Below are 13370 nucleotides of genomic sequence, written 5' to 3'. Positions count from 1 at the left end.
GCTCCATGCTCAGTGTGGAGCCTGATGCAGAGCTTGATCGTGACCTGAGCCAAAATAAAGAGTTGGATGCTTAACCAAGTTCCCCAGATGCCTTTAAGTTGTTGTTGTTGTTGTTGTTGTTGTTTTAAAGATCTGAACAGGGGCGCCTGGGTGGCTCAGTCAGTTGGACGCCTGACTTCAGCTCAGGTCATGATCTCACAGCTCATGAATTCAAGCCCCATGTTGGACTCTGTGCTGACAGCTCAGAGCCTGGAGCCTGCTTCAGATTCTGTGTGTGTCTCTCTCTCGCCTTCAAAAGTAAACATACATTAAAAATATCAAAAAAAAAAAAAAAAAGATCTGAACGTGCAACAATTCTGAAGCAGTGATAATTTGTAATTATTCATTTGCTTGGAGTCAATATAGGCATATGCATCGAGGAAATTAGACCATTGCACGCATGGCATTCATTTTTTGTTCCAGTGCTCCCCTTAGGAATAATATGTGATTATAGTCAGAATTTCCTGTGGCGAGCCATTATTTATTTAAGTCAGCTTTGTTATAGGAATCCCATTTTTGCAGCTCTTGACAACTATTAGAACCATAGCAAGTAAAAACGAAGATGAGATAGAGTTTAAGAAGATAAAGATCTCTGATCTATAGACTTAGAGGAATCTGCACGAAATACAAAAACAGCATGGAATCTTCTCTCTGTAGAAGACAAATGATTTCTCAACCCCATATTCATTTAAGCCAGGAAATAGCAGAACCCTCAGACACATAAACATGGACAAACATATATATATAAGCCAGATTTTTGGTTCCTACATCCTGTTTTTTGCCGATCATTAGATGGGTAGACCATAAAATTGAAACTCAGATCCCAACATTCAGCTACTAGTGTGGATAATAGTTGATTATGTATAAATCAGAATTAGAAACAAAATTACACTTAGCCAAGAATCGGATTTGGCAAGCAAGAGCCGGAAAGAGCCTATAATTGTCACACATGAAACCCCAGAGGAGCCTGGGAAGGACTCAAGAAGTCCTGGTCTGGATGAAGGTCACTTTTTAGGCTTTCCAAAGTAAACTTTCAAAGAAAACTCAGATTTTGTTAGTTATTCTGTACACAAATTCATTATGTGAAGAACAGTCGGTAGTTTTCCAAGAACCAAGGCAAAAGCAGGATTTATTAGAGGAGGGGGAAAAAAAAAAACAGTACACACAGTCTCAAAACAGTGAATCTCATTTACATACTTTGGAGGATAACCTAATTTGCCAGTATGTTGCAAAAAGGTCAGCCTGGGCATTTTGTTCTTGAGTAGGGACCAACCAAAAATATCAAAATTCCATTGGTTTTAGAGTTCAAAAAATGGTAAACATCTTGCCACAGAGAGTGAGACACTGATTGTATGAAATATCTTCCTATGTCCTTCCATTAGCACTTATACCTTATATTAGGCCAGGCCTGAAACATCTCCCTCATCACAATTCTTTAGGTGGAGTTAATAGGCCACCAGGTTAAGCTTTTTCTCCTCCCTCTTTAAATTTTGTTTATGTTACAGGAGTTTATTTTTATTGATGACTAGAATATATTTAACTTGCTGGTACTGTATAAATGTAAAATCCTTTTGCCCTTTAATAGTTCCATCCCATACTAAAGTCCTCTGAACTATGTTAATTTTATTATACAGTGCCAATTAGATGTTCTGTCAAATGTTGAACTTAGCTAAGCGTTTTAAACTTTCAGAATGGACTCAAATGTTATATCAAGATGGTTTGGTAATATAGTCTGATTGGTCAAATGTATAATTGTCTAAAGTTAAATCCTTTTGTTTTTTATTGAAGAATCTTTTATTAGAATATGATAAGCAGTCAGAGCAGTTGGATGTGGAAAAAGAACGTGCTAATAATTTTGAACATCACATAGAAGAACTTACAAGACAATTAAGGAATTCAACTTTTCAGGTAAAAAAATTTTGTGGAGGTATAATTGACATACAACATTGTATTAGTTTAGTTTCAGGTGTACATCATGATTTGCATATATTTTGAAGTCTGGTTACCACCTATCCATACGTAGTTACAGAATTTTTTTTCCTTGTAATTAGAACTTTTAGGATTTACTCTCTTAACAACTTTCAAATATTCAATACAGTGTTATTAACTATAGCACCATGCTGTACATTTCATGACTTATTTATTTTATAACTGGAAGTTTATAACCTTTGACTGCCTACACTTATTTCACCCACCCCCACCCTGTGCCTCTGGCAACCACATATTCTATGAGCTTAGTTGTTTCGTTTTTTTTTTTTTTTTAATTGCACATATATGAGAGATCATATGGTATTTATCTTTCTCTGATTTATTTCACTTAGCATGATGCCCTCAAGGTCCATCCATGTTGCCACAGATGGCAAGATTTCATACTTCTGTATGGCTGTATGGCCAAATAATATTCCATTTCATATATACACATACATACACATACATACACATACATACATACATATACCACATGTTTTTTATCCATTCATCCATCAGTGAACACTTAGGTTGTTTCCTTATCCTGTCCATTGTAAGTCATGCTGCAGTAAACGTGGTTGTGCATATATCTTTTTGAGTTAGTGTTTCTATTTTCTTCGAATAAATACCCAGAAGTGTAATTACTGGATCATATGGTAGTTCTGTTTTTAATTTTTTGAGAACTTCCATAAGGTTTTCCACAGTGGCTGCACCAATTTACATTCCCAACCCTTTTCTCCACATCCTTGCCAACACTTGCTGTTTCTGTTTTTCGGATGATAGCCATTCTAACAGATATAAGATGATATTTCATTGTGGTTTTGATTTGCATTTCTTTGATAATCAGTGATGTTGAACATCTTTTCATGTACCTGTTAGCCATTTGTATGTCTTTGGAAAAATGCCTGTATAGATATTCTGCCCATTTTTAAATCGAATTGTTTGGTTTTTTGCTTTTGAATTGTACAAGTTCTTTATTTAGGCTGTTAACCCATTATCAGATATAAGATTTGCAAATACTTTCTCCCATTCAGTAGGTTGCCTTTTCATTCTGTTGATGGTTTCCTTTGCTATAAAGAAGGTTTTGAATTTGATGCAGTCCCATTTGTTAATTTTTATTTTTGTTGCCTTTGCTTTTGGTATCAGGTTCAAAATATCATTGACAAGACCAGTGTCAAGGAGCATACTGCCATTGTCTAGGAGTCTTATGGTTTCAGGTCTTACATTCAAATCTTTAAACCATTTTAAGTTAATTTTTGTGTAAGATGAAGGTAGTGGTCCAGTTTCATTCATTTGCATGTGGACATCCAACTTGTCCAACACCATTTATTGGAAGAGACTGTACATTTCTTATTGTATATTCCTGGCTCCTTTGTCATAAGTGAATTGACCTTATTATCATAGGTTTATCTCTGGGCTCTTTGTTTCATTGACCTGCATGTCTGCTGTTATGCCAGTACCATACTGTTTTGAGTACTATAGTTTTGTAATATAGTATGAAATTGGGGAGCATGATAGCTCCAGTTTCATTCTTCTTTTTCAAGATTGCTTTGGCTATTTGGGCTCTTCTTAGGTTCTGTACAAATTTTGGGATTGTTCTAGTTCCCTGAAAAATGCCATTGAATTTTTCATAGGGATTGCATTGAATCTGTAGATTGCTTTGGTCAGGATAACAATATTTGGACTTTTGAAAAATATTAATTCTTCCAATCTATGAGCATAGAATATCTTCCCATTTATTTCTGTCATTTTCAATTTCTTCCATCAGTGTCTTAAAGTTTTAAGTCTTTCACCTCTTTGAATTTATTACTAGGTACTTTTTTTCTTTTTGATGCAGTTTTAAGTGGGATTGTTTATTCTTAATTCTTCTTTCTGATAGTTTGTCATTAGTGTATAGAAAACACAACAGATTTCTGTATATTGATCTTGTATTCTGCAGCTCTACTGAATTTGTTTATTCTAAAAGTTTTTTGGTGGAGTCTTTAGGGTTTTCTTTTTTTTTTTTTTTTTTTTTTTTTAAATTTTCAACGTTTATTTATTTTTGGGACAGAGAGAGACAGAGCATGAACGGGGGAGGGGCAGAGAGAGAGGGAGACACAGAATCGGAAACAGGCTCCAGGCTCTGAGCCATCAGCCCAGAGCCCGACGCGGGGCTCGAACTCACGGACCGCGAGATCGTGACCTGGCTGAAGTCGGACGCTTAACCGACTGCGCCACCCAGGCGCCCCTAGGGTTTTCTATACGTAGTATCCTGTCATCTGCAAATAGTGACAGGTTTACTTCTTCTTTTGTAATTCGGATGCCTTTTCTTTTTCTTGCTTATTGTTGTGACTAGGACTTCTAATACTATGTTAAATAAAAATGTCACAAGTAGGAATCTTGTCTTGTTCCTGATCTTAGAGGAAAAACTTTTCACTATTGAGTATGATGTAGTTGTGGGCTTGTCATATACGGCCTTTATTATGTTGAGGTACATTCCTTACACACCCATTTGGTTGAAAGGACTTTTCAGGTAATTTTAAATTGAGTAAAAGCAAACATGAAAATTGTAATAAATATGTTTAAATTTCAGTATTTTTGCATAAAAACTTTTAATTAAACTTAATATAAACTTAATTGCATTTTCTTTTTCCCCCTGTTGGGGGAAGACTATGACAAAACAGCTGGCAACTCTCCTGTCTTATCTACTGCTCTAATCTCAGCTCCCTGGGGTATTTTTGGTTTTGTTTCTTTTTTGCTTTTCCTCTGCCAGTGCTTGTGGTCTCTTGTAATGTTTGCCAAATTTATTTTAACAATAGTGTTTTAAACTTCTTCTCGATTTTACATTATGTGGAATTGTTTTTGAAATCTTCAGTTTTCAAATTGTGCCATAATCTCATAATGTATTATTTTATTCTTCCTGTCTTGTACATATTTTTCTGCATGTTTACGGTAGTGAACATTTGTCATTCTAGTGTGAAAAATTAAATTCTGATAATGAAGATCTCCTGGCTCGTATTGAGACACTACAGTCTAATGCAAAGTTATTAGAAGTACAGATATTAGAAGTCCAAAAAGCCAAAGCAGTGGCAGACAAAGAGTTGGAAGCCGAAAAACTTCAGAAAGAACAGAAGATAAAGGTACAAACAGTCCCATGGGATTAATTTGTTATATAGTGATATTTGTATTATATTACTTAAGTGAAGGAAAGACTATGAATACAACAGAGTTCATTAATTCCCTAATGTTTGTGAACTATGAACTTGAGAATCCCAAGATATAATTTTGGGGTGCACATTTTTTAAATATTAAAAGGTTTTCAAGCTTTTTTTTGTATTTTAGTATGTCAAATTCATTTTATCGACCCTTACAAATACCTTTTTTTAATGCTAGTTGGCTTGGGGGGATGAGGTGGCAATATTTTTATTTTTAATTTCAGGAGCATGCCAGTTCTGTAAATGAACTTGAAGAACTTCAGCTTCAACTTCAGAAGGAAAAGAAACAGCTTCAGAAAACTATGCAAGAATTAGAGCTGGTTAGAAAGGTAAAATAAAATACTAAATTCAAAACTAAGATCAATATTCACAGTGTTAAACTATTCTAATAGTTTAGAAAGGAAATATGTCAAAAATAAGGTTTTTGAGGTACCAAAATAATCATGTGTAAATTGTCAGCCTCAAAAAATTGCAAGTTTAACTTATTTCTCTCAGTCCTGTTTTTTCAGAAGAATCTAGGCTCAAAAATGATTAGATTTTGGTTTGATACTTCATTTTTTGTACAGGATTATTCTATGACACATGAAGATCTAATTAATGTCAAAAATGGGAATTTGTATTATACTTAAAACTTTGGCTGATTTTTCTCTACTTCTCCAAAGATGAGGCCAAAAAGAAAAGTACTGTAAGAGCTGCTTAAAATGTTAATATTTTAGGGGCACCTGAGTGGCTCAGTTGGTCAAGCGTCTGACTATTGATCGTGATCTCACGATTTAAGAGATTGAGCCGCACTGAGAGCATGGAGCCTGCTTAGGATTCTCTCTCTACCCCTCCCTCTCTGTCCCTCCCTGGCTCTCTCTCTCTCAAAATAAATAAATTAATTTTAAGAAATTTTTCAATGTTAATATTTTATAAATAAGAGCTCCATAGGTAGAACTATGAATTGTGGTTAATGAAAATTATGATGAAATTCAGTGAAACTGAGAAAGTTAGATTAAACTATTAGAAAATATTTTATTTTATAAAATTACAAATTAGAAAGTACCAATTTCTAGTTTGTTCATATGTGTTAACTTTCCATATTACAGAAAAGCATAATAGAATATGTTTATTCCTGTGGCATAATTTATAATTATGCAATTAACAGTTTTGCAAATCAACTGATCTACTATTATGTGGATCTTTTATTTCTGATATGTGCAGGATGCCCAGCAAACCACATTGATGAATATGGAAATAGCTGATTATGAACGTTTGATGAAAGAACTAAATCAAAAGTTAGCTAATAAAAACAGCAAGATAGAAGATTTGGAGCAAGAAATAAAAATTCAGAAGCAGAAACAAGAAACCCTGCAAGAAGAAATGGGTGAGTAAAACAAAATTCACTTTAACTTACAATAATTTCATCATAACAGAACACAGGGCAGAAACATTAGTTGTTCATTTCACCAGTCTTTGACTGCCAACCAGAGCTTTCACACAATGCTCACTATTCTTAAGGACCAGGAGGGTTGTAAAACCATGTTTTGTTTGGATGTGTACAGTCCGCGTTGGTGAATAATGCATTCACTTACTTAAACATTTCTTAAGTACCTGCTATGTGAGTGATACAAAGGTAAGAAATGGTCTTATCCACGATTTGCTGGTTGTCAGCAGAGTAGGAACATCAAATAGCAATTAAACCTTCTTTTTAAGGTGATTACATTCCATTCTTTCCATAAAATGATTTCTCATGTATGCACCTAAAGCTCTAAATATCCCCAGGCACTCCTTCAGCCACATCTCATAAGTTGGTATGTTATACTTTTTATTCCACTCAAGATTTTTTAAATTTCCTTTGGATTTCTTTTTTGACCTATGGGTTATTTACAAGTGTGTTATTTAATTTGTTTGAAGGAATTTCAAATATCTTTCTGTTAATGATTTCTTACTGAATTCTGTTGTAGTTAAAAAACATATTCTGCATGATTTCAGTCCTTTTAAGTTTATTCAGTTTTGTATTAGGGTTCAGAATAAGATTTCTTTTGGTGAATGCTCCTTAGGCACTTGAAAACAATGTGTTCAACTGTATTAGTTGTTGGATAGAGTGTTCTAACTAATGTCAATTAAGTCAAGTTAGGTGACTGTTTAAGTTTTCTGTATTTTTAATGATTTTCTGATTACTGCTTTATCAAGTATGGAGAGAGGGATGTTGAATTTCCTGAACATAACTGTGGATTTCTTTCTCTTTTCATTTCTGTTAGTTTTGGCTTCATATATTTAGAAACTCTGGAATTAGCTACATTTACATTTAGAATCATTACTTGTTCTTGGTAATTTAATTCCTCTATTATTATGAAATGTGTCTTATTACTAGTAATATTTATTTTTCTAAAGTCCACTTTGATATTAATGTAACCACTCCAGCTTTCTTTTGTTTATTGTTTACATAGCATGTCTTTTCCTATCCTTTGGCTTGCGACCTAAGTCTATAAAATATTCCTTTTAGATAGCATATAGTTGAGTCTTCCTTTTCTCTCCAAGCTGAGAGTCTCTGCTATTTAATTGGAATATATAAGTCATTTATTTTTAACATAAATATTTATGTGATTAGATTTAAATCTATCTTGCTGATTATTTTCTATTGTTCTTGTAATTCATTTCCTTTCTCCTCTTTTATCTGCCTTCTTTTGAATTAATTTATATGATGCTATTTTATCTCTTTTATTAGCTATACCATTGTACATGGCAAAAAAACATTGCCATGTACATTTGTGTGTATCACCTATGGTTACTTTCATGCTATAACAACACAGTTGAGTAGTTGTAACAGACACTGTATCACCTGCAACACTATAATATTTATTACCTCACCATGTAAAACATTTTCCAATCCCTGTTTTAAAGAAATAAAAAACTAGAAAAAAATTTTTTAACTATTTACCCACATATTTACCATCTCTGTTGCTCTTCATTTCATGTATATCCAGATTTCATCAAGTATGACTTTCCTTTTGCCTGAAGGACTTCCTTTAACATATCTTGTACTGTGGGCAGTAGGTATTGAATTCTGTCATGTCTTTCACCCCCAAAAAATTGCCTTCATTTTTTTCTTAACTGTAAAATTTTATTCTTTTTTTTTTTTTTTACATCCAAGTTAGTTACTATATAATACAACAATGATTTCAGGGTAGATTCCATAATGCCTGTTACCCATTTAGCCCATCCCCCCCCCCCACAACCCCTCAAGTAACCCTCTGTTTGTTCTCCATGTTTAAGAGTCTTATGTTTTCCCCCCCTCCCTGTTTTTATATTACTTTTCCTTCCCTTCCCTTGTGTTCATCTGGTATGTGTCTTAAAGTCCTCAGAGTGAAGTCATATGATATTTGTCTTTCTCTGACTAATTTTGCTTAGCATAATACCTTTAGTTCCATCCACATACTTGCAAATGGCAAGATTTCATTCTTTTTGATGGCTGAGTAATACTCCATTGTCTATATATACCACATCTTCTTTATCCATTCATCCATCTGTGGACGTTTGGGCTCTTTCCATACTTTGATTGTTGTTGCTAGTGCTGCTATAAACATTGGGGTGCATGTGTCCCTTCAAAACAGCACACCTGTATCCCTTGGATAAATACCTAGTAGTGCAATTGCTGGGTCATAGGGTAGTTCTGTTTTTACTTTTTTGAGGAAACTCCATACTGTTTCCAGAGTGGCTGCACCAGTTTGCATTCCCACCAGCAGTGCAATAGGGTTCCTCTTTCTCTACATCTTCGCCAACATCTGTTGTTGCCTGAGTTATTAATTATAGCCATTCTGACTGATGTGAGGTGGTATCTCATTGTGGTTTTGATTTGTATTTCCTGAAGATGAGTGATGTTGAGCATTTTTCATGTGTCAGTTGGCCATCTAGATGTCTTCCTTGGATAAGTGTCTATTCATGTCTGTTGCCCTTTTCTTCACTGGATTATTTGTTTTTTGGGTGTTGAGTTTGATAAGTTCTTTATAGATTTTGGATAATAACCCTTTATCTGATATGTCGTTTGCAAATATTTTCTCCCATTCCATCGGTTGCCTTTTAGTTTTACTGACTGTTGATTTCAAGTTTCATAGCATTGTGGTCTGAAATATGCACAGTATGATCTCGATCTTTTTGTACTTGTTGAGGGCTGATTTGTGTCCCGATATGTGGTCTGTTCTGGAGAACGATCCATGTGCACTAGAGAAGAATGTATATTCCGCTGCTTTAGGATGAAATCTTCTGCATATATCTGTTAAGTCCATCTGGTCCAGTGTTTCATTCAAAGACATTGTTTCCTTGTTGGTTTTTTGATTAGATGATCTGTCTATTGCTGGAAGTGGGGGTGTTGAAGTCCCCTACTATTACGGTATTGTTATCAATGAGTTTTTTATGTTTGTGACTAATTGATTTATATGCTTGGGTGTTTCCACAGTTGGTGCATAAATGTTTACAATTGTCAGGTCTTCTTGGTGGATAGACCCCTTAATTATGGTAAAATGCCCTTCTTCATCTCTTGTTGCAGTCTTTATTTTAAAGTCTAGATTGTCTGATATAAATATGGCTACTCTGGCTTTCTTTTATTGACCATTAGCATGATAGATGGTTCTCCATCCCCTCACTTTCAATCTGAAGGTGTCTTTAGATTAAAGTGGGTGTCTTGTAAACAGCATATAGATGGATCTTGTTTCTTTGTCCATTCTGTCACCCTATGTCTTTTGATTGGAGCATTTAATACATTAATTTACAGTGAGCAATGAAAGATATGAATTTATTACCATTATGTTACTTGTAGAGTTGGAGTTTCTGCTGGTGTTCTTTGGTTCTTTCTAGTCTTTGTTCCTTTTGGTCTTTATTTTATTTATTTATTTATTTACTTACTTACTTACTTATTTATTTAGTCTTTTCTCCCTCAGGGAACCCCCCTTAAAATTTCTTGCAGGACTGGTGTAGTGGTCATGAACTCCTTTAATTTTTGTTTGGGAAACTTTTAATCTGTCCTTCTATTTTGAATGACAGCCTTGCTGGATAAAGAGTTCTTGGCTGCATATTTTTTCTGATTCACCACATTGAATATATCCTGCCACTCCTTTCTGGCTTGCCAAGTTTCTGTGGACAAGTCTGCTGCAAATCTGATTTGTCTTCCCTTGTAGGTTAAGAACTTTTTTTCCTTTGCTACTTTCATGATTCTCTCCTTGCCTGAGTATTTTGTGAATTTGACTATGATAGGCCTTGTTGACAGTTGGGTTTTTTTTAATCTAATGGGAGTCCTCTGTGCTTCCTAGATTTTGATGTCTGTGTCTTCCCCCAGCTTAGGAAAGTTTTCTGCTATGATTTGCTCCCATAACCCTTCTACCTCTTTTTCTCTCTCTTCATCTTCTGGGACCCCTATGATTCTAACGTTGTTCCTTTTTAATGAGTCACTGATTTCTCTAATTCTTAAATTGTGCTCTTTTTCCTTAGTCTCCCTCTTTTTTTCTGCTTCATTATTCTCCATAAGTTTGTCCTCTATATCACTTATTCTCTGCTCTGTCTGATCCATCCTTGACGCCATGGCATCCATTCACGATTTCAGCTCAGTTACAACATTTTTTATTTCATCCTGACTGGCTTTTACTTCTTTTATCTCTGCAGAAAGGGATTCTAATCTATTTTGGACTCCAGCTAGTATTCTTATTTCATGATTCTAATTCTGATTCAGACATCTTGCTTGTATCTGTGTTAGTTAAGCCCCTTCCTGTCATTTCTTCCTCCTCTTTCTTTTGGGATGAATTCCTTCGTTTCGTCATTTTGAGGGGAGAATGCCTTCATTTTTGAAAGATAGTTCTGCTGGGTATAGAATTTTATGATGTGCCTTGTTATGTTTTCTTTCCCTGTTTATATCCTGCTTGTGGTTTTTTGCATTTCTTTGCTGTATTTAGATTTTCTAGTTTTTTTTTCAAGTTGATCATATTTTTGGCCATTGTTTACTTTATTCTTTCTTGTTTAAATCCTCCTTCTTTTTTCCCCTGAGACTCCAATTACACACATTTGACCACTTGATATATCACCATAGATTAGTGATAGTTTGTTCATTTTTTCTATTCTTTTTTCACTTTCTGAGCTTCTTTTTGGATACTTTCTATTATTAAATATAATATAGTTTCTATTCTAGTTGTTTCTATTAGTAAGTAATTTTTAAATTCTCTCATCTCCAGAGTCTAATATTTTATTACCATCCAGTGATATTTTCTTGAGGTATTATATTTTTCATCTCCAGAAATTCCATTTGTGTTTTTTTTTGTTCCTGTTTTCCATTTATCTCTTCATTATATTTTCCTTCCAGTCTTTAAGCATATTCTGTGATTTATTGTTCTAAATCTATTGATTGAATTTTTTTCTCCTGTTATCAGTAATTCCCTGCTTCTTTGGATGGGAAATAATTTTTTAATTGGATGTGAATTTTACATGTTGAGTGCTAGATTTTTTGTATTCACTTACAGAGTTAAACTTTGGCAGGCATTTATAGATCAGTTTTATTCTTTTGTGGCTTGTTTTTCCTTCTTTTTTATTTTTTAGGACAAGTGTAGAGAGCACTTTCATACAGATTTAGTTCAGCCTCTCTACTAAAATAGGGATCTTCTGATGTCTACTGAGTGCCTATGTATTAAACAAAGTCTCTTTACTCTGGCTGGTTGGAACAATTTATAGCCCTTTGTGAGCCCTGGGAATTGTTCCAATTATAGTTCCCTATTCACTGTTCTTTCCAAAGCTATTGTTCTTTGAATCTCAACAAGACCACTGCTCTGTTTGGGAGTCCCTTTCTGTACCACAGTCTAGAAATTGCCTACTTACCGAAAGCTGGGACTGTAATAGGGCTCACCTTGTTTACCTTCTCTCAGGGATCACAGCTCTATCTATAGTGCTTATTGTCTAATGTCAGAAAGCAGGATTTTTTTTCATATATTTTGTTCAGTTTTCTAATTGATTACGGTGGAAAGTAAGTCTAAGACTTGTTACTCCCACATGACAAGAAGCAGAAGTCCCATAAAATGACTTGAGGTGGCTGCAAAGATACTACCGTACAATATTTCACATATATAAATGATGAGGAATTGAGATAAAAGCAAATGTTGAGATATAGGACTATACAGTAAAGTCAGACATAAGATCAAGACATAAAGTGTATGTTCTGTGTGCTTTTGGTATCACTTTGGTCTCCATAAATTGGCTTGGAGTTTCCCAGAAGCCATACAAAGACAGAAACATTCTCAGGTACAGGGTTTATAATAGCCACAATATTAAAACAAATGTGATAATTGCCAGAAACATAGCTTTTCCTGGTACTAAGATGTGTGAGAGAACTTTTTTTAAGACATTTTTATAAAAGCGGGTGCCTGGGTGGCTCAATTGGTTAAGCATCCAACCTCGGCTCAGGTCATGACCTCACGGTTTGTGTGTTCAAGCCCTGCATTGGGCTTTGTACTGACAGCTCAGAGCCTGAAGCCTGCTTTGGATTCTGTGTCTCCTCTCTCTGCCCCTCCCCCACTTGTGCTCTGTCTCTCTGTCCATGAAAAATAAATGAAAAAAAAAATTTTCTTTAAAGACATTTTTATGAAAGAAACACTGTGTTATGTGGCCCCAGACCATAACTTGAATGGTCCTAAACGTAACTTGAATATCACACAGTATTGGAGAGCTTTTTGGAAATCCCAGGCACAGATGTAAAGAATCAGAATCTTAAAGTGTGGGGCATTAAAATCTGTGTTTTCCAGGCGTACCTGGGTGGCTTAGTTGGTTGAGCGTCTGACTTTACCTCAGGTCATGGTCTCATGATTGTGGGTTCAAACCCCCCGTTGGGGCCTGTGCTGATAGCTCAGAGCCTGCTTCTGATTCTGTATCTTTCTCTCTCTCTTCCCCTCCCCTATTTGCCCTCTGTCTCTCAAAAATAAAAATAAATGTAAAAAAAAAGGTTTTTTTAATAAAATCAGTGTTTTCAATAGTCTTATATGTGATTTTGAAGCTAATGCTACCTTAGGAATGTCAAACATCCAGAAATAGCAAAAATTAAAACCACCAAATCAATAAATAATATTTAGTAAGAATCTCGTGTGCATATAAGAACATTTCACAAAATGGGAGTTTTCAAATTCAGAGACTGATAGCCCAGGGGTATTACCTTACAGG

General features: G+C 34.8%; 1 protein-coding gene across 2 annotated transcripts in view; it reads left to right on the top strand.

Annotated features, from left to right (window-relative positions):
• Positions 1–13370, top strand: part of GCC2 (GRIP and coiled-coil domain containing 2) — a 66880-nt gene that overhangs the window by 17700 nt on the left and 35810 nt on the right. For both annotated transcript variants that reach the window (XM_030310290.2, XM_030310289.1), the window contains exons 10-13: positions 1828–1947; positions 4962–5126; positions 5426–5530; positions 6405–6567. In XM_030310290.2, the coding sequence (XP_030166150.1) occupies positions 1828–1947; positions 4962–5126; positions 5426–5530; positions 6405–6567 (553 nt within the window). The remainder of the gene's footprint in view (positions 1–1827; positions 1948–4961; positions 5127–5425; positions 5531–6404; positions 6568–13370) is intronic.

Source organism: Lynx canadensis, chromosome A3, assembly GCF_007474595.2.
Source record: "Lynx canadensis isolate LIC74 chromosome A3, mLynCan4.pri.v2, whole genome shotgun sequence".
Taxonomy (NCBI): domain Eukaryota; kingdom Metazoa; phylum Chordata; class Mammalia; order Carnivora; family Felidae; genus Lynx; species Lynx canadensis.
Note: the sequence above shows the minus strand (reverse complement) of the source record. Positions and strands in the feature narration are given on the sequence as shown.